The sequence below is a fragment of the Solanum stenotomum genome, chromosome 6, assembly GCF_019186545.1.
Source record: "Solanum stenotomum isolate F172 chromosome 6, ASM1918654v1, whole genome shotgun sequence".
Classification (NCBI taxonomy): Eukaryota; Viridiplantae; Streptophyta; class Magnoliopsida; order Solanales; family Solanaceae; genus Solanum; species Solanum stenotomum.
In genome coordinates this window covers 56212744-56240460 of record NC_064287.1, presented here as the reverse complement: position 1 = coordinate 56240460, position 27717 = coordinate 56212744, and the positions used below count along the sequence as shown (strand labels likewise).

The following is a 27717-nucleotide window of genomic DNA, read 5'->3' as shown; positions in this document are numbered from 1 at the left end:
TTAGAAGGAAAATGAAATAGTGAAATGCTTATTATCTCTAGAAAAAGCCAAGTAAATATTAAAAGTGACAGCTTGAAACATTTGTTGTATTGCCAATTATAAAAAAAGCACATGGAAAAGGGATCTTCTATTTAGAGCAAGTTGGAAAGGATATCTTGTAATAGCACAACTAATAATGTAGATCTTAAAGTAATTACATTCAATAAAAACAAACAGATTTATTTACTTTTGTTAAATTAAGATCTAATCAATTTTAGAAATAGACAAATTATGCACATACTTGGATATTGAGCAATTACCCTTAATTCACCAGTATGTATATTTGAAAACTGTAATTAAGTTCAGAACATCATAATCTATTTTTCCAAAAAACAAACATCTCCTATGATGTATTACCATCTCCCATGGCACCAGCATGTTATTTTAACAACTCACACCAAACGAACCCCTAAAAGTTCAACATGGCTACCGGTTAAAGACGAGACGAGACATAGAAACAATCACGGATAGATATAGAAAAGAAAAAAAAATGAGAATGTCCCGAGAATTTACAGGTTGCACAGTTTTCTTCTGAATCCTATATATTCCAACAGTGTGTAAATTGGGTCTGGTTATTCTGCAAAGAGATGATAACGTATACGAGGCAATAGGCATCAAGTATTCAGTGCAATACCAGATTGCATGGGACATTATAGCCTTGTGCACTGAATCCAAGTCCCGTTGGTTAAGATCGTCCAGTTATATCAGTCAATTTCTAGCACCACTTTGCCAGGAATTTGTCGTCTATCCTTGGCCTCGTGAGCCTCTCTCACCTGTGAAATTGGGAAAGTTTTATCTACTGGGACTTGAAGCTTCCCAGCCTCAGATAACCGGCGTATCTCATGTAAACCCTCAGCATCAGCCCTCATATAATTCCACCAATATTCTGTATCATGCAAACACAAGAAATGCAATAGTTAAAGAACCTATAAGGCTCAATAGCACAGCTTTTGACACGTCAGTCTCACGCTATTAACAATAATAAATACCAAATAATAGACAAGCCACAAAATTTAACTCATGAATGACCAAAAAAAGACATTTCTCTCTCTCCAACTGAAACATCAGATGAGTAGTAGGATGCTCTCATGGTGATCACTACGGCCACTCTCGACCAAGCATTCTAAACACAGTCACATGCTTTTTTAAAAAAAAAGTGATCACACGCTACAAGGGAATGAAGTTTCTGCACTTTGAAACCTAAAGTGAGAGTTACCCTGGGCATACTTTATCCTTATTAGCCTATCATAATAAAGAGATCAATATCTCTAAAATAAATTAACAAATGTGAAAAGATGACCAAGGTCAGTCCAAACTGATTCGGTCCACCCAGCAGTTCATTTGAATGGAATCTAGATTAGATATTGGTCAAAGCTAGACTATCTCCTCCAGAGAACAATATATTAGACAATTATCAATTAGTGATTCGGTCCACTCAGCAGGTCCGTTTCCTAATATATCAATAAAATTAATTGCTTTTATCAACAGAAGAAATAGAGAACTATCAAATAGGATTTAGGACCAAAATCACCTTAACAAATATGCATACGGAATTTGTCCTGAACTACCTAAAGGTTATTCCTTGTAGAAAACCTTTGTGAAGGAGGAGGAGAAAGAGAGAGAGAGCCCAATTAACAAGGAATGGAGGTCAGGCTTGTTATGTTATTCTCACTTACACCTTCTAAAACCTGTTAAATTTTAAGGTCATACAATATCAGAATGACTCTACAGTCTACTTTAAATAAAGTATATGATGTCACTAAATGGACGATGGTTTCTTCATCTTATCTACTTCAATGAAGATCAGTGATCTGTATGTCATTCTCACTGAAAAGTCCTTCTAAAACCTGCCAATATGCATGAAATATGCTAATATTTACACTATTCCAAAAAATAAGGTCATGACCATATCAGAATTGACTATACTATACACTTGAAAAGAGCATCTCAATTTTTTAAATAGATGAAGAAGGTATCATCCCCTGGTTCACCTCTTGCCTTAAAAGATGTGTTAACATAACAACCCAGGTCAATCTAAAACGGCTCTCCAATTGCTTTATCTACTGTTATTCAGATAATAACCTCTGCCTACCTTTTCAACCAATAGTCCAAGTACAAGAAACAACCAACCTATGAGATAATGCAACAAAAAGTCTTGAATCAAGTTAGAGCCTGTTTGGATTGACTTTTCATTTGACTTGTACGCCAAAAGCCATAAGCTAGAAATTTTAGCTTAAAACTAAGTGCTTATAAGCACTTTTTTAACTTACCCAAATACTCTAAAAATGCTTAAAAGCACTTAAAATAAGCCAATCCAAACAGGCTCTAAATCAGCAATCTGATTGTAGGAGTTGCACCTAATAGTGAGATGGTACCTACGAATTCACCTACAGTTCTATTTTTCCTGTTATGCTTTCTATGTTTTGAAATTCACTGCCATATAGGAAGAACATATCTATTTTTTTGAGAAAGAAGAAATTTTTTTTAAAAAAAATCTCATATTGTTAGGGGTGAATTAAAATTTCATGTTCACTTTTTTCCCTTACTGTTTTTGGATAAAGGGTGTTCTAAAATTTTCATAAATACCCAGGAAAAAACCATTTCTGCCAAACAGTTCATAGAAACTTCAGAAGATCTCATACCTATTCCATGAGAATATCGATATTGGATTTGTTTCTTCAGCAAGATGGCTGCTGCCATAGGAAGACCAATAGCTAGTCCGTGCCTATCAGTCACCGATGCAGCCTCCCCCTATGAGCAAAGAACAGGAAATCTTGATTAAGACCGCACGGCAAATGTTTTGGCATTTTAAAAATAGTAGAAGATTCACGGTTACGAAGGTAAGACAGCTCCTAACCTGTAACGTCATGTAGTGTCCACCTTTCTTTAAAAGGCTAATACCCATTCTCTCTGTATCTGGCACACCAATTGTATCCAAGACAGCATCAAAATGCCCCTTAAGTGCTACTTCAGCATCCTGTAAACAAGCAAACATGTCAACCCTGGCAAAAGGACAGAGGGCAGAATACCCCAATAACGCCATTAAAAAAACCAATCAAGCATAACATGTTCAAATAAAATAACATGATGGATAAACACGTGAACTACTACTGCAAGGTCACCTCAATGGTATAGTCAACGGCCTGCTCAGCACCGGCTGCTAAAATGCGACTTATACTCTCTCCTCCACACGTAGTAGAAACATGGCAGCCTGCAGCCACTGCAAGCTGAATTGCAGAGAAACCTACTGCTCCTCCTCCACCTATGACCAATACCCTATGCCTGAAGTAATTTGATTGAGAAATAATGATATCAGTATAAACAAAACACAGATATCATTTTGAGACATCATATTATCTCTCTACCAATCAACATATATTCACTATCATGAGCTCAATATGAAGTAAAAGGATACAGTTGGAATACTATCTAAATGTGCCTTGACCTCTCAAATAGGATTAACGAGTTCAGATGGCCATGACTTGTGAACAATAAACAGTATGGGTAATGGGTGGGCATAAATACCGAAAAAACCGAACACTACCGAACTAATTTGGTTCTTCGGTTCAGTTTTGATTTTTTCCCCGAAAATTCGGTCTTTCGGGTCCGGTGTAAAGGTTGCAGTTCTTCAGTAAACCGAAGAACTGAATTTTATACCAACTCTGTTTTCCTTCTTGTTTTCTTCATTTTATGATTAACCTCCTTCAGAATCCTCAAGGTATCTATAGACCTGAAGGTACATAATTCTCCTGATGACAAGATGGGGCTCTAATTGTATTCCAGTTGCCAGTATCAAATGACAGGCACGATAACGGTGTTCTCAATCTTTCCCTGTCAAAACTCCTATCTATAGTGCAATTTCTACATTCATCAAGACAGTTAAAATCACAGTACTAGTGCATAGATTGGGTCGATGATGAAGAAAGGGAGATCAAAAACAAAAAGATCATACTCATAGTTGATATTAGCAAAGAGTAGCTTAAGCATCTATTCTTCCAGCTTCATGAAATTTAAAAAAAGAGCAAATAAGGATGTTTTATTTCTCACTCACACCGAGAAAACTGTTTTAGAAACACCAAACCAAACTGAACTAATTCGGTTCGGTGTTTAGTGAACACTTATCCAAAACCTAAGAACTGAACAGCCACCCCCAATAAATAGGTAAGCTGCTATATCTTTTTATATATACATAAGCAATAAATAGCAAGTATTATATGCTAAGGTTTTCAATCCATATGAATCAACATCCTGTTTCTCAAAGAAAAAGGAAAAGCCATCCTTTTGAACAATTTTCATCTCTAGACAAAATAATCTTGTTCAGCAGCATTAGAATTTAGAGCAACTCCATGTTTTTCCATTACGCCAACATAAATGTATCTTGAAACTTAATTCTTTATGCACTTCCAAGTTACAAAAGTTTATATACGCTCCAACGGAAGAATCATTATTACACAATTACATTCAAAAGAATATAATGTTGGTCATAGGCCCCCAGTAAATAACTTTATCTATTGATCACTTCAGTATTTTGCCAAAACTGAGGGGAAAAAAATAATTTGATAAAGAAAAACACTAAAGAGTCCTAAAATTTCAATCCCTTTAAATACTTCTCACTCACATGCCATGCTTAAAAAGTTCAATGATCATAATTTACTAGAAGCTGTTAACCTCTTTATAAGTGGAGATAGTCTGCTGCCAAAACCAAGAAAACAGAAATTCAGAATTTAAATGCACAACAATTTTAGAAAATGTTTATGACTCAGCAATATAGTTGCAGAGGAAAACCTTCTTAAATTACTAGTTTCATGGCATGGTAACACTTGCATAGGCCATAGCGAAACCCTCTTGAGTCATCAACTTCCAGTTCCTTTTTCTCAGAGGTAATTATTCAAGTTTAACTGATGAATTCAGATTCATACATTGCGCGTATAAAGCGCATCTCCAGTACTGAATGTAGAAGTACAGACTACTATTTCCATCCTGCCTCTCCTTCACAAAGGGTGATAAGAGAGGGAGAAAGAGAAAACTGTTTCACTGATGAAAAAATTTAACCTATCTGATAAAAACATACCCCTCTCTTATTCTGGCAGTACTTTTTAGCGCACGCCAAGCAGTTAGCGCAGCAAAAGGGATAGCACTGGCTTCCTGCAGAACAACATATAGAACCTTAGCATGCTAAAGTTGTAAAAAAACAAGATATGTGATGTGACAGGATGCAGATAACAAGTGTGAAAATTGACAGGGATATTAATCCAACAACAATGAATTTCAGAAATTGATAACTTAATCAGCAGGCTGAGGGGTGGGGAGGGCATCTAATAAAAGTAACAGTATAAGGAGTAGGAAACAAGATAGACGCTGATTTTATAATTGATCGCAAATAGCCAGAAAAATTTTTAAGAGCAGAAAAGTATTCTTAGGAAGTTGGTCTGACTAAATGTAACCAAACAGAAAACATACCGCATGTGAAAGTGATCCCGGCTTTGGAGCAAGTTCATCCTCCGCAAGAATAGCATAGTCAGTATAAGTACCCCTCACAGCGGTTGGATGCAGAGCACCAAATACCTCCTGCCCAACTGTAAGTGACTTGACAGAATTTCCAACAGCTGCAACTTCACCACTTATATCTCGGCCCAAAATCAATGGTAGAAGTGGTTCGAAAATTGAACGTCCATATCCTGATCGCATCTGAAACATATTAAAGCATCTACTAAATGCTCAATGCAAAATAATGTGAGGATCACAATTTCAATGGCATAGCTTCCCAGGAACAAATAAGTCCAATAGATTTAGAGGAAACATTTGCACGAGCTTTATAACTATTATCAGTTCCTAATAGTATAATAAGAAAAATTTGTATCCATCAAACTAATATCGTATCCACATTGAATTGACGCATGTATAAAAAATTCTTCCATTGTAAAAAAAGAGAAAAAAAATATAACACATTTTATTTTAGATGTTATCTGCATTGCATTCACTTCACAGTAATACTGTATTCATCCGGAAGCATGGTTTTCACTTAACAAGTTCTTATACCTTCATTTTTATTAATATATGAATGATCAGAAAAATCTTTGTTCATAATCAACTTTAAGAAGCGGTTTACTTATTCAACAACTGCCATGTGGAGCATAAACAAAGAAATAAAGGAATCAATAACATAGATCAAAGATGCTCCGCTATGTTTAAGAGATCATTTCTTCAAGAATTCTCTAAAATGGAAGTCTCTATGCTTTCTCAGAGAAAAACAAAAGGAAGAAAGAAATGAAAACCATAGATCGCTAGGTCTTAAAGGCATAAAATTTTGCCCTAACTTGAACAATTTTCTCACATATCCCCTTTTCCTCTATTCACCTTCAACCTCAAGCACATTGTATGGACACGCCTGAATTTTCTGAGATTGTCAGACAACTCCACCTATTTAAGTTTCTCAAAAGTATAGTTGGTCCTACGCAAAATAAAGCAGAAATGACAGCCAGCACAAAAAATAGTCTAAATAAGAGATGATTCATATAATCATCCTAACCAGACAGAAATTGAGGTATAACGGATTAAACATATCTACTGAAAAACACACTGAGTTCCAATTACAACCAAAGAATTGTACTATAGGTCAATTAGGCAACATTTCTAATCAGAAGGGTCAAACGACTTTCTGAGTTTCATACCTGAACTATTAGGCGTGTGAGTTCCCTACTTGAACTATTACCAAATGCTTATTATAACACACCTCAACTATCAGTTGTTCACTTTTCCTACCTGAACGATGGTGATATTTCAAATAGAAAAAGTGCAACGGATTACTGAGGTGTGTTTCAATAAACATTTGGTGATAGTTATGAAACTCAAAAAAACTCAATATTTTAGGTGTGTTTTTGACCATTCACTCAAATAACAATTGCACTAACTATAGGTTGAGGCAAATGACAGCCAACATAAAAATAGTCTAAATTAGATAGGATTCATATAATTATCCCAACGAGACAAGTCGATTTCTCAACTGAAAAACACATAGTTCCTTATACTAACACGAAATTATACTACAGGTCGATTTCGCTCTACATTTCCAACCAATCAGAATAAACAAATGAAATTGGAAAATAAAAAAATTGAACTAACTCTGGTATCAAGTGGATTGATTGAAACAGCACGAGCACGAACAAGCACTTGATTAGGTTTTAGATCAGGAACAGCTACATTGTCACGAAACTCAAGCACCTCCGGTCCACCAAATCGCGGCAACAACACAGCTCTACAGCTCGTAACAATACCTCTTTTGTCAAAACCTAAATTCGAAATTCCTCCATCACCAGTACCAATCTCAATCCTCCGAGATATCAATCGGATCATTGTTTTGCACAGAAATTGAACAGCAAATTCAGTGATTTGGGGAAAATGGATGCATATTGTTCAATGTTCAGTATAAGAGTGTACATGCAAAAAAGGGAAGAGTGAAGTGAACGTGTCTGCTATTTTATCCGCACAGACAAATATTGGCACCGTGGCTGCTTCTCACAAGTGCTAGTATTGCAACCTAGGGGCTTATTTGTCTTTTTCTCTTTTATTTCGTATTAGAAATAAAACCTTCCTAACACCGAACATGGTTAGAATTCAAAATTTCTAATTAAAAATAAGATGGTTGAAAATGCTTATGGCTTAAACTTTTAATTTGATTACTAACTTAAAGAGTTATATTTCAATTTTATATGAATAAGCCTTGTAATTCTTTTTTAATCCTCTTTGTGTGTTTTTCTAAGAGGAAACGGTCTAAAAACCTCCCAACCTATATCCAAAATCCCAACTACACACTTCAACTGCACGGGTATTCTATCACCCCTGAACATTTTATTTCTCTATTTACTACACACGCTGACATGTTCACATAAACCAAATAAATTGTATCACGTGATTGCACGCGCGGGTCCCCCACCCACTTCAACCCCCAATTCTTGGTTTTCCTCCATTTCCCTCCTAAAAACGTAAGAAACCCAAAATTCATCCTTTTCATCTCGTTTTCTCCATTTGCATAAGTATTTCTGCTGATGATCGAAGCATTTTTCTGTGTATTTTCAAGTTGATTTCGTAGTTTATCAACTGATTTAGTAAAGGTGAAGTTTTTAACTCCAAATGTCAATTTTACAACTCCGCCAACCTCATACGACCACCAAGAATGAAAAGGATAAAAGTCTAACTATAACTACTTAGATTTTTAAATAATTCAACATACATTAGTTCATAATAATAACACTTGTGTTCAAATTATGTCAAATACTCTTATAATATAATAATCAAAAGAAATCAAACAAGGCATTTAAGGGTGTATTTGGTAGGGAGGAAAATAAAAAAATGTTTTACTAATTCTCTCATGATTGGTCAACTTTTTTTCAGAGAATATTTATTTTTAGTAGAAAACATGGTTTTTTTTATGATCGTGGTGTCCAGGCCAACTTTCACGCACATCGATTAATTTCACGGGATATATATCACCTTCCACAAGTAACATCCTAATAGATATCTAGTAACTCTAACCACCAAGGCTAGGACAGATGGAAAGAATCACGTAGTATTTTTTGTCTGCGCTGAACACGTGTTCTTTAAAAATGATAAAAATGTCTTCAAGAACATACTCCCCCCACCCTCCATAGCCGTCATCCCCACATGTTCCCGTCAATATTTTCTACTTACTCACCAAACACAAGAAAAACACATTTTTTCGAGAAAAGCATTTTCTTCCGTACCAAATATACCCTTAGAGCCGATAGTCTCAAAGAAATGGTCATGTATGACAAACAAATTCAAAAAAATGCAAAATAAAGATACATTATAAATCAAAACAAGAAATGACATGTAGTTTCTCTAAGAAAATCCAATTAGACTACTACTAATTCATATAATTTGTCTTCCCTCTAATTTTGAGCTGTTCAAAAGAAGCATACCCTGGTAATATATAGATACTATATTATTTCTATAGAAGACTTCTTCCATTTAACTTTAATTAATGATGTTTAATTTGCTAAGAATGTTTCATTAATTGACCAATTAAAACTATATGATGGTGGATTTACCGCGTTAATTAAAATGCCAAACACTATATATACTAGCTAAAAAAATTCAAACTCCACCAACAAATTTTTTTCTTAGTTCATACATAATATTTACAAAAATCATTCAATTCTTGATCAAAAATGGAATTTCAAATTAGAATCCCTTTTTTACTCATCATATTCTTTAATTCTTTATTTTCAACAATGGCCACTAATTTGGAAACTTACATTGTTCAAGTTGAATCTCCAAATAGTCAAATTTCTACTCATAGGACATCAACAATGGATTTAGATAGTTGGTACCATTCATTTTTGCCAACAACTATAGCCAATTCAATTGAAGATACGCGTATGGTTTATGCATACCACAATGTGATTAAAGGTTTTGCAGCTAAATTATCAGACGAGGAATTGAAAGAAATGGAGAAAAAAGAAGGATTCATTTCAGCGCGACCTCAAAGGGTGTTGTCTTTGCACACTACTCATACTCCGAGTTTTCTTGGTTTGCAACAAAATATGGGATTTTGGAGAGATTCTAACTATGGAAAAGGTGTGATCATAGGTGTATTGGATACTGGTATTGCTCATGATCATCCTTCGTTTAACGATGAAGGAATGCCTCCTCCTCCTGCTAAATGGAAAGGTAAGTGTGAGTTCAATTCTACTTTTTGTAACAACAAGTTGATTGGAGCGCGGTCTTTTAGCTTTGGAAAGGGTACAACATTGGATGATGATGGTCATGGTACTCACACCGCGAGTACTGCTGCCGGAAGTTTTGTTAAGAATGCTAATGTTTATGGAAATGCTAATGGCACAGCGGTTGGTGTTGCACCTCTTGCACACTTAGCTATTTATAGGGTATGTACTAGTGTTGGTTGCTCGGAGAGTGATATATTGGCCGCGATGGATGTTGCAATTGAAGATGGAGTGGATATCCTCTCCCTCTCGCTTGGTGGAAGTACTAAATCTTTTCATGATGATGCAATTGCACTAGGGGCATATAGTGCAATGGAACAGGGGATTTTCGTTAGCTGCTCTGCAGGTAACAGCGGTCCAACTCCTAAATCTGTAGCAAATGAAGCCCCATGGATTCTCACTGTTGGTGCAAGTACCCTTGATAGGAATATCAAGGCTACTGCAGTACTCGGAAACAAGGAAATGTTTCAAGGCGAATCAGCTTTTCAACCAAAGGATTTCTCTTCTCATTTGTATCCTCTTGTTTATGCTGGTGGTTCAAATCAAAGTGATATTAACGATCCTTACTGCAGCACAACGTCACTGAACAAAACAGATCTCACAGGTAAGATTGTTTTGTGTGAAGTTGGTGGTGGAGTAACAAGAGTAGACAAAGGTCAAGCAGTGAAAGCTGCAGGAGGTATCGCGATGATACTAATGAATCGTATACAAGATGGTTTCACAACATCAGCTGATGCACATGTACTCCCAGCTACCGATGTTACATATGCAGATGGTCAAAAAATTCTTGCATATATAAAGTCAACATCAAATCCTTTAGCCACCATAACATTCCAAGGGACTATAATCGGAGACAAAAATGCTCCGGTCATTGCTTCTTTCTCTTCTCGCGGTCCTAGCAGAGCAACCCCTGGCATTCTAAAGCCTGATATTATAGGCCCTGGAGTTAATATCCTTGCAGCATGGCCTACCTCTGTAGAGAACAATACCGAACCAAAACCTACATTCAACATTATATCTGGCACCTCAATGTCTTGCCCACACCTAAGTGGAGTAGCAGCATTGCTTAAAAGTTCCCATCCAAACTGGTCTCCATCAATGATTAAGTCTGCAATTATGACAACCGCAGATACTGTGAATTTGGGGGAAAAGACCATCCAAGATGAAAATCATGAACCAGCTAACCTTTTTGCCATTGGTTCAGGTCATGTAAATCCATCTAAAGCAAATGATCCAGGACTTGTTTATGATATCCAACCTAAAGACTATGTACCTTATTTATGTGGTTTGAACTATACAAACCGGGAGGTTGGAGTTATTGTGCAACGAAAGATCAATTGCTCAGAGGTAGGAAGTATTCAACAAGGACAACTAAATTATCCTTCGTTTTCTATTATACTTGGATCAACTCCTCAGACATACACGCGGACAGTTACAAATGTTGGTGAAGCTAAATCATCTTACACTGTGGATGTTGTTTCACCACCAGGTGTTGATGTTAAAGTTGAACCTTCAGTTCTGAAGTTCGCGGAACTAAATCAGAAGATGTCATACCAAGTAACGTTTACTCAAATAGTTAATCGTTCATCAGGCACTGTTGATGTAGAAGGATTCTTGAAATGGAAATCTACCAAGTACTCTGTTAGGAGTCCAATTGCAGCTTTGTTGACCCAAATCATTTAGGAAAAAAATTGATATAAATCTTGTATGGTGTTAAATAATTGTCTTCTTATTCCTTTGATGATATTTAAGAAGACAGAAGGAAACCTATTCAATATGAAATTATTCAATGATTATAATTGAACAAAAGAATAAGAAGACATATATATATCATCAATATGAAATTATTACCATACACTTCTCAATTAATTGTCTGATGATTTTTTTGGTATAGCAATTAGCAAGCATAAGATCAACTATAGAAAAGAAGCAGAGATATAACAATGATCTGCAATTTCATTAAGTAGACTATCACCACAACTTTTCAACTACCATCACAGTAACTCCATAGTCCAATATTTTTTTCACATGATACAAGCTCTCCTGTAGCAACAACTTCAATCAAAATCAAATAAAAGCCCTCCTGGGGAATGTTGTAAGCAAAAAAATCCAAAATTGTAATCACAACTCTAGAAAAGCGCCAACAGGAAGGCTTAGGATATATGAATCTAGTACCAAAGACTGGCAGTTTTGCAGTGAAAAAGCACGAAAGAGATGATATGTTCCTCCTTTCACTAGCAGAATCAGTCTTGGGTGGATCCATGTCATGATTCTTGAAACTGACTAATAAGGTCTGGCGAGCACAAAGTTCTGGCAGGCAATGACAGTGAGAGAGAGAGGATCTAATTATAATTCTTCATTTGAGCATTTCACATCCACAGCAATCATTTACCATGTTTAGTCAGTTCTCTGTCTGCTCCACCCTAGTCAGTAATTTGATACATGTAACGAGCAACAAGATAAACTAGAGTGATCATCTCTCATTAGGAAGCATTATTCAGACGCAGGTCTTCTCAAACTCCGCTTTTTTTTCTTTGGTTTACGCTTTTTCTGTTTCTCCTTCAGCCTTGCAAAGTCCTTGATGCTCTTTTCCCATTCTTTTCTGTGCTTTAGGTAAAGCATCATAGCAGCACGGGCATCTTCTATCTACAAAATATGCAGATGGATAAAAGATAGAATTCATTAGGATATGGACCTAGGATAATAAACTGACATGCTCCTACAAGATTGAATTTTTTTTTAGATTCAGTCTGTAAAGCCAAACTCAAACACAAGGTAATACTTGGAGGTCCATAACAGTATACTAAAGCACATACAGTAAGGATTCCACTGTTTAGAATGAGAAACTACAAGAAACGAAAAAGAGCACAATAAAGTCATTAAAAAGCATAGAACTAACTGGGCAATGCTCTCCATTTTGTATCTCCACTCCAAGGACTTCAGTAGCAAGGTTCCGTAGTGCACGACTGCGTCCTTCCCTAATTTATCAGCCCAATGTCAGCATCATATTGCAGCCAAAATACAAGCTAGTAGCTGAAAGTTGCAAGTAATAAAGAATTTCTTTTTTTGGTGGGGAGGTGGGGGCGAAGATTACCTTAGAAAATGTTTATATTCAGAAGTGTCACGAATATCCTGCTTTTGATGGCCTAATAACAAGGCCTGTACAGGAAACATTTCCCATTTAGTCATAGAAAGTACTCTAGATGCAAAGTCTGAGAAGGTGCACAGTTACCTTAAAATCATTTCGCAGAGCATGGCCAACAAGAATCCGTCCCTTTATTAGTTCTGCCACCTCCTTCTGAACGACACGAAAATCTTTCGCTGCAGATGACATCAGAAGAGCACATTACTTGGGCAAACCAAACAAAATGTTTTTGATATTGCTTTGAGCATATAACTTGCAGTAAGTATCAAAAAAATGGAATTACTCTGTCCATAAATACTTGTCCAGATCAAAGTCAAACTAACACTGGGTCAAACTTCAAACTGACTGCTAAAAACAATTAATCCAAATTGAAAATATAAACCTTCAGATTAGAGATAAACTGACAGCCTATTCAACTTTGAACCATTTAACTAGTGATGTTGTCCAACAAAGATTGCAATATAATTTTCTTATATACAAATCTTTTAATCAGAAAGAAATGGAGACAAACTTATCCTTTAGTAAGAGATAAGGTTTTATCTATTCTACTTTATTCAGTTAGAGATTGGTAGACATTGGACGCAGGCCTACTTATTTTAAACTTATATTGAATCCCTCAGGGTATTTAGCCCAACTTCCTTTCATGCATTCTGGACAAACCTCTGTAGCTTGAATGTGCACGAGCCATTGAACTCTCTTTCAGGAAAGTGAGATGGACTCAAAATCTTTTATAGCAATTAGTTGAAATTCCATAACATCAAATTCTAAGGCATTTGGCCATGAAATTATTTCACTTTTTTCCACTCCAAGGAACATGTTTGGCCATAAAATTCTGGTAAATTCTCTTTACTTTTTTCAAGAATTTTCAAAAATTCCAAAAACAACAATTTTGCTTTTGTCACTCCAAATTACTCGCAAAAATTCAAAACAACTCTAACTTATTTTATGGACAAACACAACTCTAATTTCTAAATATCATTTTTCATTTTGAAAACAAAGATTACTTTTTTTATTTTCACAATGAAACATGGACAAACACCTACTAAAATATGTTGATGATCTATGAGCACTGTGATGGTTGATGGGAATTTCTCATGTCAGCATTCTTAAAAGAGCTTAAATCTCCGTTCTGACTACACGTGATAATACATTCATTTCGCAGTCCAGATGGAAAAACTTTAAGCATCAAAATTAGAAGAATAGGAGCGATAAAATTCCACAATGCTTCTAGAACAGCTGCAACTTAACGTGCTAAAGTAACACCACACTGCTTCTCAGATGACTCAACTTCACATGCTAAAGTATAATAAAAGAATGTTTTTCAATTTTCTGCTTCTTTAGCAAGAATAATTTTTTTGTAGTCATTATTCTTTCAAGAGACCAGACTAAAAACTTCTCCTTCTGTTGGTATCTTTTCAAATGTAAGGGGTGAAGTGAAACCAACCTTTCTTTAAGTGCTGAGGTCTAATACCACTGATTTTGGTGCGGAAGTCAACAACACGTTCAACTGGACGAACATATTCATCATATATCACATTTCCCCATTGGTTGACCTGCAATAAACTGGTTTGCATTTAACTGTTCATGTATAAGACGAACAAACAAGCTTACAAGAAAATTGGAGGTTCAAATACACAGAAGAACTAATGGAATGTACCCGGATAATCAAAATAAGGCAATTTATGTTTTATAGGGAAACAACAAGAAGATTTAACATAGCAACATCAATAATTAGTGTACTATAAGTTCACATGCACCCATAAGAACATAGAATAATTTATAATTCTGTGTGTGGCATATGCTCAGAAGGCAAAAGACCAGCTAGAAGAGAACTTATTATAGGATATAAACAGCTTAGTTATGAAAATCGTAGTGCAGTAGAAGCTTGTAACTTGTAACTAATAATCAAAAGCATCAAGTTAAACTGGGGAAGCAACTGAAACAATTGCTAGTAAAACCATTTGTCAAATGTAGTGAAGTAACATATATTTTTAAATCACTGGTATTTAAGTAAATGAGAAGGTAAGGCTGAATACCAGTGTGACTCGCCCAAGAGCACTTCTGTTTCCCACAGAGCTTACGCCAACCATTTCACAATCCATCCCTATCACATCTGTAACACTATCATGGAGCTAACGATTAAATTGCTGAACAGTAAAAAAATAATTACTCAATTAATAATAAAAAAAATACTCAATCACACTTGAACTTGAGGAGGCTTAAATAAGAATAGAAAAGTGAGATTTCGATTGTATTTTAATGTGTGACCAGTTAAAAATAAAATCTTTCTAATTTCCTGCAAATGTTAAAATAACATAGAAATTTAGGTTTAATTATCATTTCATAACTTTTTGAAAATAAACTTTTCCGGAGTCTTGTGTGACAAAAATATGCCACCAAGAAATTAAAGGCAAGTTCTACAAAGAGGTGGTTAGACCGACTGTTTTGTAAGGAGCAAAGTGTAGGTCAGCCAACAACCCGCACGTTCAGAAGATGGAAATTGCAAAAATGGATATGCAGGCATACCAGGAGAGATAAGATTAGAAATGAAGATATCCAGAACAAGGTGGGAGCGGCCTTGGTGGAGGAGGACAAGATATAGGAGGCAAGTCTAAGATGGTTCAGACATATGAAGAGAAGATGCACGGATGTCTCAATGCGAAGGTGTGAGAGGTTAGCTTTATGGATGGTTTCACGAGAGGTAGACGTAGGTGGTAGGCTGAAAAAGTATTGAGGAAAAGGTGATTAAATAGTACACGGTGCAGCTTTAGCTTACCGAGGACATAACCTCAAATAGAATATAGAAGATTATGGAGTAGAAAGTTGGTAGGTAGTTGAGTATAGTCTCACTCGAAGTTAGGCAGACTCTTCACTTTCCGTGTTGAATTCTCCAAAAATACACTACTTTGGAGAATCCAACATGCACCCGTTAACATTTCTAAAGAGTCCGAGCAACATAGGTTTCACTTATCCTTCTGTACTAGAAATTGTAGCATGGCTGTTGTAGGTTCTTGTTCCTTCAATTTCAGTTACTATCTATTGTAACTTGATTTAGAGTACACATACTAAGCTGTTGTAGATAAAAATCCTAGTTAAACAAGTTTTTTATAATCTTTTATAAAAGGTGTATCTAAGCAAATAATGAATCATGTACAGCCGCCGCCCAAAAAAAAAGACCTTTTTAAAACTCACCTTGAATCTGATGAAGTTGGAATAAGAGGATTAAGCGGAGCATCACCGGAGTCATCACTGGACCTGCTTTTGCGCTTTCCTACGATAGCAACCAAAAAAACCTCACACACTATGAACCAAAAAAACAAAAAACTAAAAAAAATGCGCTACACCTAATATTGAATTAGGATTTTCTGTTTCTGAAGGATTTGACCGTTGTTTTTGGAAGCCATTGCTGCTGAGTTGCTGCAGAGCAAAGAAATTGAGTGCATAATCGGAGATAAATTACAAAATAAAATTAGTTAGAGAGAGAGTGAATACTTCACGGAGCTGAGCCCAGTTGGGGTTTAGCTGAAACTGTTTCTTAGGGTTTTTCAATTGATCCGCCATTTTTGTCTTCCTCCGGCGGCTCAATGCCCTTTAAAAATGAGACATCCCAAAAATTTGAAAGGCACAATTCTTTTTAATAATAATAAAAGTATTATAAGCTTTTTCTAACAAACAAAAAAAAAAAAAATAGTATGTGAAATGGAAAAAACTGTGTTTTTCTTATAGTTTGGCTCAAAAATGTTCTTGTTGTCAATATTTTGATTCATAAATGTTCATATAGTTACTAAATGGGTCAAAAATATCCTTTTCCAAATAAATATATGATTTCTTTTCTTTTAAAACACTTCTTCTTTCTAATTAAAATATTATTAATGGACCCTATACTTGTTTTCTTTCCTTTAAAATCACTTTAACAAATAAAAATGTAGGAAATAATTTCTTAATCTCATTTTATCAATTAAAATAGAATAATTGCATGTACCCTTTTGACGGATAATACCGATAATCCTAAGGAGGTTCCTCGGGGATACTCAATAGGAGAAGGAAGGATTGCTCGAGCCAAAAAGCAAATGATGGTGATTATCAACAAGCTAATGTGGTTGGCTTGTGTATTTGTCTCCATAGCGTTTCTAGCATTGTCATATATCGTTATAAGTAAAGAGGAAAGATGGATGGCAAGTGCAGTAACTTTTATCATGGTCGCGACACTAGGTACACTGTGTTACTGGATAGTTATGCATCGGATTGAGTCTTCGAATTTGAGAACTCAGAGGAAATCAGCTCGGAGTAGCAAAGACGTTGTCACGGTCTATATCAATTGTGTCAGAATCAGAGATCCCTAAAGATCAGTTAAGAAAGTATATGCTATATAGTTCTAGTTGTTAGCAAATGTACAATCTTGTGTTATAAAAAAAATGATCTTTGTACTTCAAGATTCAGTGCAATAGCTCTAGTTTTTGTTGTGTATATGATCAAGGTAATTGAAGTGTAAGATTTTAGAATTATGAATATTTTACTAAGTGAAATATAGTTTAGTGAGCAAGCTAAGTAAAATGACAGGCCGACATCCCGCGTTAGCAGGGTCCTGGGAAGAGCCGCATCGCTTCCCAAGGATGTGAAGTGAAATTTTATGCTATACTAGAATTTTGAGCATATTTCTGTTGTGTACAAATAATTGGTTTTGAACTTAGTAACTCTGTTATGTGCCTCTACTTCATTCACTCTACTCCTTTCCAATTCACGTGACATAGTTTGAGTTAGCACGAAGTTTAGAAAGAGATGAACATTTTTGAAACTTATGATATAAAACATGTCATAGCATTTTGTGTAACTATAAGATTTTTGAAACTTGTGACCTTGAACATGCAATAACATACACGCGATTATAAATGTTAATCCTTTCCAAATTTAGAAGATTGTCATTCTCTCTGAAAAAAAAGTATGTTACGTAATTGAAACGAAGAGATTAAAATGTATAGTAGAATTATGAACATCTTACTACTGGTCAAAGTGAAAATAGAGTAGTATGTGAGCAAGATAGGTGAGATTAGGGATGTCACATAAATCACCAAAAATTGAATTACCAAGTCGAGCTGAGAAATTCAGTAATTTGGTATTTGAGAGTAAAATATCATAAATATAATCGATTTTGGTAGTCCATATGGGAAATTAGCATCATTCAATATTCAATAGTACGATACACATAATTATTGATCATTTAGTACCTAAGATCAAAATAATAATCTCAAAAGTCGAATAGAATTTGAGATTAACTTTATTCCATGTTTGGTTACGGTATTAATTACTTCCAACATTATTCTATCCCACCAATTGTACGAAAATAGTGGGATAGTAATCCCATAGAGAAGACGCGATAAAATAATAATCTTTTATATATTGTTGTCTATCCCATTCCGCATACCGAATGGCCATAGGAAATAAAGGCCATTACCCATAAAGTGACATAGGCCCATCAGTAAGAAGTCCATATATCAAAACTATAGACTAAAATCAACAGTCTAGTATGTGATGGATTATAGTTAAATTAAAGAAAATATAGGAGAAACATACCAATCAAGATCAATTAAATATTAATACTCCACAATTGACTTGTTTGACGCTATGATTATTAAGTGTAAATTTAATGAATTTTCAATTTGATTTTATATTGATGACAATTTAACTAATAAATTAAAATATTATTGAGTTTAAGATATCTTTATTTTCATAAAATGCATACATACTTACTTAAATCTAATTGAAGAAAAGTTGGTCAACAAGAAATTACAATTTAACCAATAAATTAAAATATTGTTGGATTTTAAGATATCTTTATTTCCATAAAATATAGTAATACATATATAAACCTTATTGACAAAAAAGTTGATCAACAAGAAATCATCGTTACTACCTGATATTTTGAAACTCGTTAAAATTATTATTGGTTATAACATGATATAACAGATAGTGCCAAACTTATTCTGAATTTAAGTTTGATTTTTTTTTTCTTCTGCATTCACTATTTATATTGAAGCTTGATTAATTGAATTCATGCATATTTCAAGACATGTTTTGGAAGGCAATGTTCTTAGTGAAATTTATCCCACGTAACTTGAAACAGTAGCAGGATCAAAATTTTCACCAAGAAAAATAATCAAAATATGAAGAATTGTGCACAAAAAGGTCAAAGAAGATTCAACATTTATCATATATAAATAAAAATAATTTAAATCATGTATAAAAGATATAATTTTATGTCGAAGAGGATTCAAATGAATTCGATCACCTCTATCTGACATTACTCTTAAGTCAAATTCAAAATATTTAATTAAAAATATTTTTAAAATCACAATCACCCTACCATAACTCGTATCTTGTATCGGTAAAAACTTAGTTGAGATGAAGTGTGTGCATATTGGTTTCTGACGCACAAAAGTAGGGCCGATGTCTTGCGCTACTCACTAATGGCTCATGTGATTTTTGGGAATATTCTTATTTTGAACCATCAGAATAGAAAAGGTATCTTCTCAAAAAATAATAATTAGAAATTAAAAAACAAGACAATATATTAGTGTGAGCATAATTAAAAATGATTCTATAGAATATTTGTTATTCCCTCAGTCCACTTTTATTCATTTTTATATTAAGAATATTTTTTTATTTGTTCAATTTAAAAATTAAGACTAATTTTATTATTTAATTTTTTTATTTATCTTTATAATTAATAATAAATATTTTAGAATGTTAAATTTATTTTATTCAAAGGACATGCAGGAAAATTGACATTTATTTATTGCATCTTAAAGGATGTATAGGTCAATTTGCACACATTCAATTAATTTATTGAATATTTACTTATCTTCATTAACACAAATATTGAATAACTTTAATCACCAAAAAATGAATATATGGAGATAGAAATTATCATGTATATTTTATTTTCATTGAAATTTGAATCTAAGGACTAAGTATTTATAAAATAAAAACATCACAAAATAACATATGCATATTCACTTCTAATGTGAATTAAGATCAACTAGGATAAAAATAAAGCATTGAGTCAAACCTCTTAAGGAATTAAAAAGCCTAGTATACTGTGATATTTTCTTTCCTGGGAATTAATCCTAATACTTTTAGAATGAATGATATTTTATCCTGACACAATTTTTAAGAAATTACTGTTAATTTCAATAATTTCATCATATTTAGTTTTTAATTACTTAAATGATAAAGAAAGTAATATGTATTAAAAAAAACATGATAATCAAATAATTAACAAAATGTAGATTTTTTAAGTTAAAATTAGAAAAATCAAAATGTTTGAATATATAATGAAGATGATGCACAGTACTAGATAACACAAAGTAATATAATTGAGAACTACTAAATATTGTGATGGAATGATAGGTATTACTTTATTAATTAGATTTTGAATTCGAATATTAAATATATAATAGTTTTCATTAAAAATATATAATCAATATTCAAATCTAATCAAATTCTAATATCACTATCAAATAAAAAAAATTAAAAGATAAATGATTATATTTTTCCATTAATTAATTATTACGTTAAAGTGGGGCAAAATTTTTTGGGAAGTTGTTTAATTCACATAGCAAAGTGTGTATTTTTTTGTCGTTTGGGAAAACATCCTCTTAACTCTCACGTTGTCCAACCTTGCAAGTCTGTTTATATTATAGCAACAAAAATTCTATTTATATATTTATCATATACATTACTAATATATATATATATATATATATATATATATAAAAGCGTGTAAAAGTAGACATTTATTCATCGATATGTGTATTACTAGTTGAAGGTATTTTTATAAATTCAATACTTTTATATTTTAATCAGTTTGTCTTACTTTTCTTTTTAATTTGTTATATATAATACGTTATCACAGTTATACTAAAATTTGTTAGATCGACACTTAAGGACTATTTTTGTCATTTTCCCTAATCTATCATTGACTTTTATTTCCAACAAAAAATTGGCCCAAATTAGAACATGCTTAATTATTAGTCTCATATGACTTTAAATTGACTACGATGTTGTTTTCTTATGTGAGTAGGAATAGGCTTTTTCCTATAATACCAAATTTATTATTATAGCATCAACATTTTTTTATTAGGGACTTTAAATTTGAATTAGCATTATAAAATACAATATTACGTTTGTTAGAAAGTTTTAATTAAAGATATTTCAATAAAATTAATCATCTAAAGTCAAATTTTATTCTGAAACTTTAAGTATATATGCCTACGTAAAAAAATAGTATTGCTTCTTTTTCTTTTTTCATAATTTTTTTTTAGTTTAGTGTTAACATTTCGCGTAATATTTTATTATTTATAATAGCGATGAGTCATTTAGAGTAATAACATATTAACTATGTATTTTCAATATAGTATTTTGCATATTATTGTAAAAACATTATTCTCATTAGTAGAATATTTGAATTGTTTAGTTAAAAATTCTAAAATATTTTTATTAGAAAGTAGATAATTTTTTTCTAAAATATAAATTTTTTACTCTTTTTTTAAAAAATCTTTAATATTATCGAAAATAATATGAAAGTATAAAACTTTTAAGGACTTAAAAGGCAAATGTCATCAAGCCACCCATGTGGAGAATTTTTAACGCAAATTTAAATTTAGTCCACTCAGATAAACATAGAATATCGAATGAAAAAACGAAAAAGTAATGAATTGTATATTGAGGTGCAATTACTTAAATACCCTGAACTGCCTTATCGTGTTAGGGATGACAGCAGAAATTACAAGAAAAATAACGTGGCCAATTAATAGGAGAATCAAACAGCCAATTAGCAGTTAACCGTAAAATTTCCACTTTTCCATTGAAACCTCTCTTCAATTATCCCTTTGCTTTTTCCTTCTTTGATCTATCGATCGTCTGATCAACCTCTAACTGGTTAGTTTTTCATTTTATAATCGGACCCAATTCATCAAAGTTTCAAATATAATGTTTAATTTTATGAATTAGGTAATGTGTAGCTATTTCTTGTTATTCTTGTTTTAAGCATGCATAGGCTATGGCAGGAAGCAATAATTTGTGGGGTTTCTTGTTGATTTTTAGTTTGATGAGTATTGATCGCCATTTTGGTATCTGGGTTTTGTTTTTTTTTGTCTAAAAGATTGTTTTGTTTTTTTTGGTTTTTGTGATTTGTGTAGGTGTTTTCCACTGAGCATTTTTGTGCCTTTTATGTTTAAAGGCGAAAATCGAGGAAGAAGTTGATATTTGGATGATAAAAAGGTGAGGCTTCGATTTTGCTGTATGTTTTCCTTTTCTCATCCATGAATTGCATAAGATTGTGTATCAGTTATATATGTTACGTTGACCTTAACAATACTGGAAGATTATGTTTTTTTATGTGTCTTGCTTGGGTGTATGCCTGTATAATTTGGTTTTCCTTTTATGGTGTTTGGGCAATAATCAACTCAATTGGAGTGTTTTGATTTATGTGTCTTGCTTGGGTGTATGCATCCTGTCACTAAGTTGGTTTGAGAGAGATGATTAGATAGGACATGACGCAGTTTCAGCTTACCGAGGACATGATAGGAGAGTGTGGAGGACATGGATTATGATAGAAGGTTGGTAGGTAGCAGTGCACTGTCTTGTTGTCGGTTCATATTAGTAGTCGTAGTATTGCTCCTGTAGTTTCGTGTTCTTCGATTTCTGTTACTGTTTGTTGATTTCTTGTATCTCAATTATTGTTTTGTTTTGTTGTAGTTTTTGTTCTGTTTCCATATGTTGTTTCTTGTACTTTCGTTACTTCTTTCCTTGGACTGCATTGGACTGTTTTTCTTGAGGCGACGATCTATCGGAAACAACCTCTCTATCTCTTAGGTAGGGTAAGGTTTGAGTACACTCTACCCTCCCCAGTTTGTTTATTATTGTTGTTGTTGTTGTCATGTAATTTCTGGCTAGTGTTCCATGAGCAACAAACATTTTTGATTGAAAACTGTGTAATTTGTCTTACCCACTTCTCTGGTAACCAAACATGACATAATTTAATCTCAAAGTCCTAATGAAGGTTGGTGTTGTTTTAAAAAAACACACAACTAAAATCAAGATTTTATTTGGTGTGTTTCCGACTTGAAAAATTTCCATCCGAGTCTGTCAGTCTCACTGCCCTGCCTGAATATCTACCACAAGAATGTGAATCTCTCTATCTTCAGTGGTATGGCGTTTAAGCTCTCTGACAGAACTGAGATCCTACTTGATTTGTGGGATACGTGAAGTTTAGGTGAAGACTTAATAATTTGGTTTGGCATCTTGAGATATACCCTTCATGACTAGTGAATTCGCCAATGATCGGTTAAGGTGATTCTGAATGCAGAAAGAAGAGCTCGCTAAGTCTCCCCACACCATATTTATCTGGTTCATTATATTTACCACACGTAACTACTATAGGAAAAACATTCATGAGTTTTGTGGTTTTATTTTTCATTAGTGTTTTTATTGAGGTGATGATATATGTTACCCGAGCTCAATTTTTCTGAATCAAAGATGTAATTCCTAAAGATCTTGAATAAGAACTACTAAGTTCTAGGTTCAATATTGAACTTCACTTATTGGGATGAACATGGAGAAAGATATTGAAATAAGTATCCATTGATCTAGATGTCCATTTACAAACAAAATGATTATCAGCTGGCCATCTATCAAGTTTATGCAATTTCTTAGTCAATGATGTTATTAGGATGCAGTATGTATTATAGCTTGTTCTCCTCCAAGCAGGCATCACCCCACAACATTGTAACCACGAAGATAGGCTAAAGGAGCATGCCACACGGTAATCGCATAATTGATATGGAAGCAGATCAGCAAGGTCAAGAGTTTTTTCATTCAGCACCTTGCATGTTTTATGGGAACATAGCGACTTTACCACAGCCTACTGTCCATGCAGTAGTACCAGCTCCCGTAAATGCTGGTAATATATATTTGCACCATGTATCAGACCATCAAGAGGGTACCTTAACATATGGCTTGACACAGTTCAATGGGATTCAACATCAGCATCCTGCCAGCAATCCTGACCTAGCTATTTCTGCTTCATCAAATCATTATAATCCTTACATGGCTGTTCCATCCGCTTCTGGAGATTTCCCTATTCCAGTAAATCATGGGCCACATGATCGGCTTCATACAAGCTCTCACAACATCCTTGGAATGAATTCAGATTATGGAAGGAACAATCATTACATGGACGATGTCCGAGGCTCATTTAAGAGAAAGAATGCTGAAGGAATTCCTGCAAATCTTCAATATCATCACGCTTTGGCAGGTTCCAGTTCTTCTGTTACTCCAATGATTGCAAGGGCACATGAATCTGATGTTTCAATGGATGCTTCATCATTTACACCACCAGATTATGGAGGCAATTCATCAGCATACATTGAAGATGGAGCACTGAGAAGTATGAGTAACAGATCTGGTGCTAGTGGTCCAGAAAATATCGCACGACATAACCACAATCATTTATTTCAAGGGAACTATATAAGTCAAACCCATCAGTTGCCTGGCAATCCTTGGTTGGATCTGCAGTTCAACAGCAATGGTAGTGAGACTCAACCTTGGGCCTGGAATCAGGCTGCTCCTTTACCCTATGTACCTGGTAATTTATGTTCATTTTTTAATTGAAATTTAGGGATCTATTTTCTCTAGGTTTGCTGATCTTCTCCTTGTCTAACGTTTTCTGAAAGTCTTTTGTTTTAAGATTTGTTTTCTTACCAGCTGAACAATGAATCTTTCAGCTTCCTTTTGCCCGTTTATTTTAAATGGAAAAATCCACAGAAAACATGTCTTATTTTCCTTTTGCCTTGACTACCATTTTGTTAATTTATCTTGTATTGACAAATGACTTGCATATGTGCCCCCCTTAGTTCTATATCTCCAGTGAATCCCCCTCCCCTTCTTCAAATCTTCAAGTGATGACATTTAACTTCAGGAACTGATTGCAGCTGCTTGCTTTTCTTTATTACACTAGGTGGCATTGGGGGATGTGTAGATGCTGGAAACATGGGCTTGCGAGGTTATCATATGACATCCAGCAATGGAGGTTTGACTAGTTTTCTGCATCCACCCATTCCTCAAGGGCACCCAGGACTTCATCACCTGCCACCTAATATTCAAGGAATGAGAGGCCAGCCTATCACCTTCCCTCCGCAAATGACAGCATCATCCTCACACAGACACCTACCAATTAATTCGTCCAATATCACCACTAACCTAATGCAAGGCGTTGTAGAGGCAGGGCCCAGATATATGCCCTCCCTACCAACTGGCTTTGGGTTGTATAGACCTCATCGAAGGGCTATCGTGCTTGAAAGAAATACTAGACATCAGAACCTTCCTAACATGAGAGTTCTGCCAGAAGATGTAAACTTTTCTCTGTTTGACCATATCTCGTTACTTCCTTTGTCATCATTGTTGTCTAATTGATGCATTTGTTTGATGTTAATAGAATTGAATGCTAATGGGTTTATCTCTTCATGGTTGTTATATGTAGGGAGTGGCAATGCTGGATGTTTCGGGCTACCATGAAGTTAACAATCCCATTGATCAGCACAGAGATATGCGTTTAGACGTAGATCACATGTCCTACGAGGTGAGCAATAGGTTTCTTGATTATATTACTGTCTGATGGTTAATCAGTACTTGCGAAGTCTCTATTTTGTTTGTATGTTATTTACTAGTTCGGAGTTATTGTCTGCTCTGCAATTAATTTGCATGACATCTAATAATAAAATTTCTTCAACTTTAAAATTCTATTCCAGGAGCTTCTTGCACTGGGGGAGCAGATTGGCAATGTAACAACTGGATTGTCAGATGAAATAATCGTTAACCATTTGAAAACAAGATCATTTTCGCCCCCCGTTATTCCTTGCACCCTGGAAACTGCTGCATGTTTGGATCACGAAGCTGATTTCTGTGTCATATGCCAGGTATTAACACTAACTTATACTTTGAGTAGGATTAGGTTTGCCTGTGACTTTTGCAGGGATCACTCCGGGGATGGCTCTACTTCAGTCTCCTTTTCTCCCGTCCATTTTTATTTTAGGTGCTGATTAAGTACACTAACCAAAACAAATCAGATAGGTGTCAGCTCTTGCTCAAACAATTGCATTAGTAGGTTTTAGTCTGTTACTTCTTCTGTTTCAGTTTGTTTGCCTTTTCTTTTTAGTCCGTTTAAAAAAGAATGCCTCTTCCCTTTTTTGATAATTCTTTAATTCTAACTTTCCACATGACATATTTAAGACCACAAGATTAAAGGGCATTTTGGTACATTTTACATATCTTTAGTTTAAGACCACAAGTTTCAAAAGTCTTCTTTATTTTCTTAAACTCCGTGTCAAGTCAAAACCAAACAAATAAATTGAAACGAAGGAGTGTTAAACTTCATTCCAAATGAACTTCCTAGGAAATGTTCTTATATTCACACTTTTCTTTCTCAAAAATTGTTTTTTTCTCTCTTACTGTGGTTAAAGAAATTTCTTTTGATGCTTCATATAGTAAGTCAAGTTTGGGAGACAATGTATTAAGCAGAAATATGAAGTTGGCACAATTGTCCCCTTTTAATTCTTTCATTCTTCCTCAATAAAGAATTTAATAATTTTACAAATCATTCCACTTGGAAAATTTTTGCATTTGGAATTGATTTCTTTTTCTTTTCCTATATTTGTTGCAACTCTAGAAGTGACGGTATAAAATGTTATGGAGAAATAATAGGTTGACATCTAAGTATAAGAGCCATGCGTTCTCTTGGGTGGTGGTATGAATCTATTTAAGCAATAGCATAGCGTAGTCTGTCAGCTGAATTATTGACTAACAGTTTACTATTGCATTGTTTCGAAATAAACTGAGGAGGATGCTTTGGACTCCTTCCTCAATCTTTATAAGCTTAACTATCATCACAGTAGGATGCCGTCAATTATTTTTGGATTTCCACCAGGCAAAGTATTGCCTCGGGCTACTAAGATGTTTCTGCCCGTCTTCTTTTTTTCTGTTCACATAGAATGCTGTCTATCGTAATTTATGTTGTCTGGATTTGTAATGCATGATTATTTTCCAATTATGCACCGTTAATGCTTTACTGTGCTTTCCTATGGAGCTACATTTCCTTGTTTTCTTTCTTTTAGTTATCCTTACATCTCTGATGGCTTGCAATGTATATTTTGCCTTCAATTTCAGACTGATTACAACAAGCAAGAAACTATCGGAACTCTTGATTGCGGGCATGAATATCACGCGGAGTGCGTAAAGAAGTGGTTGGTTGTGAAGAACACTTGCCCTATCTGCAAATCCACAGGATTGTCGATAGAAAGAAAAGATTTGTGAATACAGGGAGTTGGTTGGTTGGTTGGTGGATGAATAATTATAAGAGTGGGACATTTTGTTCTCTTGTTAAATATTTGTTCTCTAACAAGAGGAGACCTGTATAATTATATATAAATTTTGTATATACTTTGGCTAGATGTTAGCATATAACTTGGTGACCTTAATTTGTCACCTGAATTTGTACAGACCTCTTAATTTTGTTGGAACCTGTGCATGTATTGTGAATTTTGTATAGACATCTGAAATTATCTTGTTCTACCGCGCATGATTACTGTATTCTTTCTGGATTAATGTACCATCTTTGTTCTGCAGATGGTATAACTAGTTAGTGATATTTTCTGAAGCACGCAGTACATAACGTGTTCTTTGACTTGACTTCAGTTAGTATGTGTGTCCTCCAACTTTGGTTGTGCATAAGAAGGT

General features: G+C 34.2%; 4 protein-coding genes across 6 annotated transcripts; 2 read left to right on the top strand and 2 right to left on the bottom strand.

Annotated features, from left to right (window-relative positions):
* Positions 1-487: 487 nt before the first annotated feature.
* LOC125869174 (uncharacterized) lies at positions 488-7519 on the bottom strand. The gene is made up of 7 exons (XM_049549736.1): positions 7162-7519; positions 5500-5727; positions 5111-5184; positions 3162-3321; positions 2897-3016; positions 2682-2790; positions 488-925 (listed from the first exon to the last, which is right to left on the bottom strand). The coding sequence occupies exons 1-7, from the start codon at positions 7390-7392 to the stop codon at positions 744-746; spliced, it is 1104 nt and encodes a 367-aa protein (XP_049405693.1). The 5' UTR covers positions 7393-7519; the 3' UTR covers positions 488-743.
* A 1708-nt stretch (positions 7520-9227) lies between these two features.
* Positions 9228-11465, top strand: LOC125868957 (subtilisin-like protease). The gene has a single exon (XM_049549512.1). The coding sequence runs from the start codon at positions 9228-9230 to the stop codon at positions 11463-11465; it is 2238 nt and encodes a 745-aa protein (XP_049405469.1).
* A 253-nt stretch (positions 11466-11718) lies between these two features.
* LOC125869175 (uncharacterized) lies at positions 11719-16551 on the bottom strand. Its single transcript, XM_049549737.1, has 9 exons — positions 16420-16551; positions 16272-16344; positions 16120-16198; positions 14964-15048; positions 14372-14480; positions 13015-13103; positions 12877-12941; positions 12682-12760; positions 11719-12428 (listed from the first exon to the last, which is right to left on the bottom strand). Exons 1-9 carry the CDS (start codon positions 16486-16488, stop codon positions 12276-12278), a joined length of 801 nt encoding a protein of 266 aa, XP_049405694.1. The 5' UTR covers positions 16489-16551; the 3' UTR covers positions 11719-12275.
* Positions 16552-21717: 5166 nt separating this feature from the next.
* On the top strand, positions 21718-27549 carry LOC125869173 (probable E3 ubiquitin-protein ligase ZFP1). 3 transcript variants are annotated; one of them, XM_049549733.1, is made up of 7 exons: positions 21718-21864; positions 22125-22206; positions 23695-24571; positions 24944-25335; positions 25466-25564; positions 25734-25901; positions 27148-27549. In XM_049549733.1, the coding sequence occupies exons 3-7, from the start codon at positions 23740-23742 to the stop codon at positions 27292-27294; spliced, it is 1638 nt and encodes a 545-aa protein (XP_049405690.1). In that variant the 5' UTR covers positions 21718-21864; positions 22125-22206; positions 23695-23739; the 3' UTR covers positions 27295-27549. The 3 variants fall into 3 exon arrangements, with proteins under 3 accessions (XP_049405690.1, XP_049405692.1, XP_049405691.1); XM_049549735.1 differs by having other exon boundaries at positions 22125-22225; XM_049549734.1 differs by having other exon boundaries at positions 21725-21864; positions 22166-22206.
* The last annotated feature ends 168 nt before the right edge of the window (positions 27550-27717 follow it).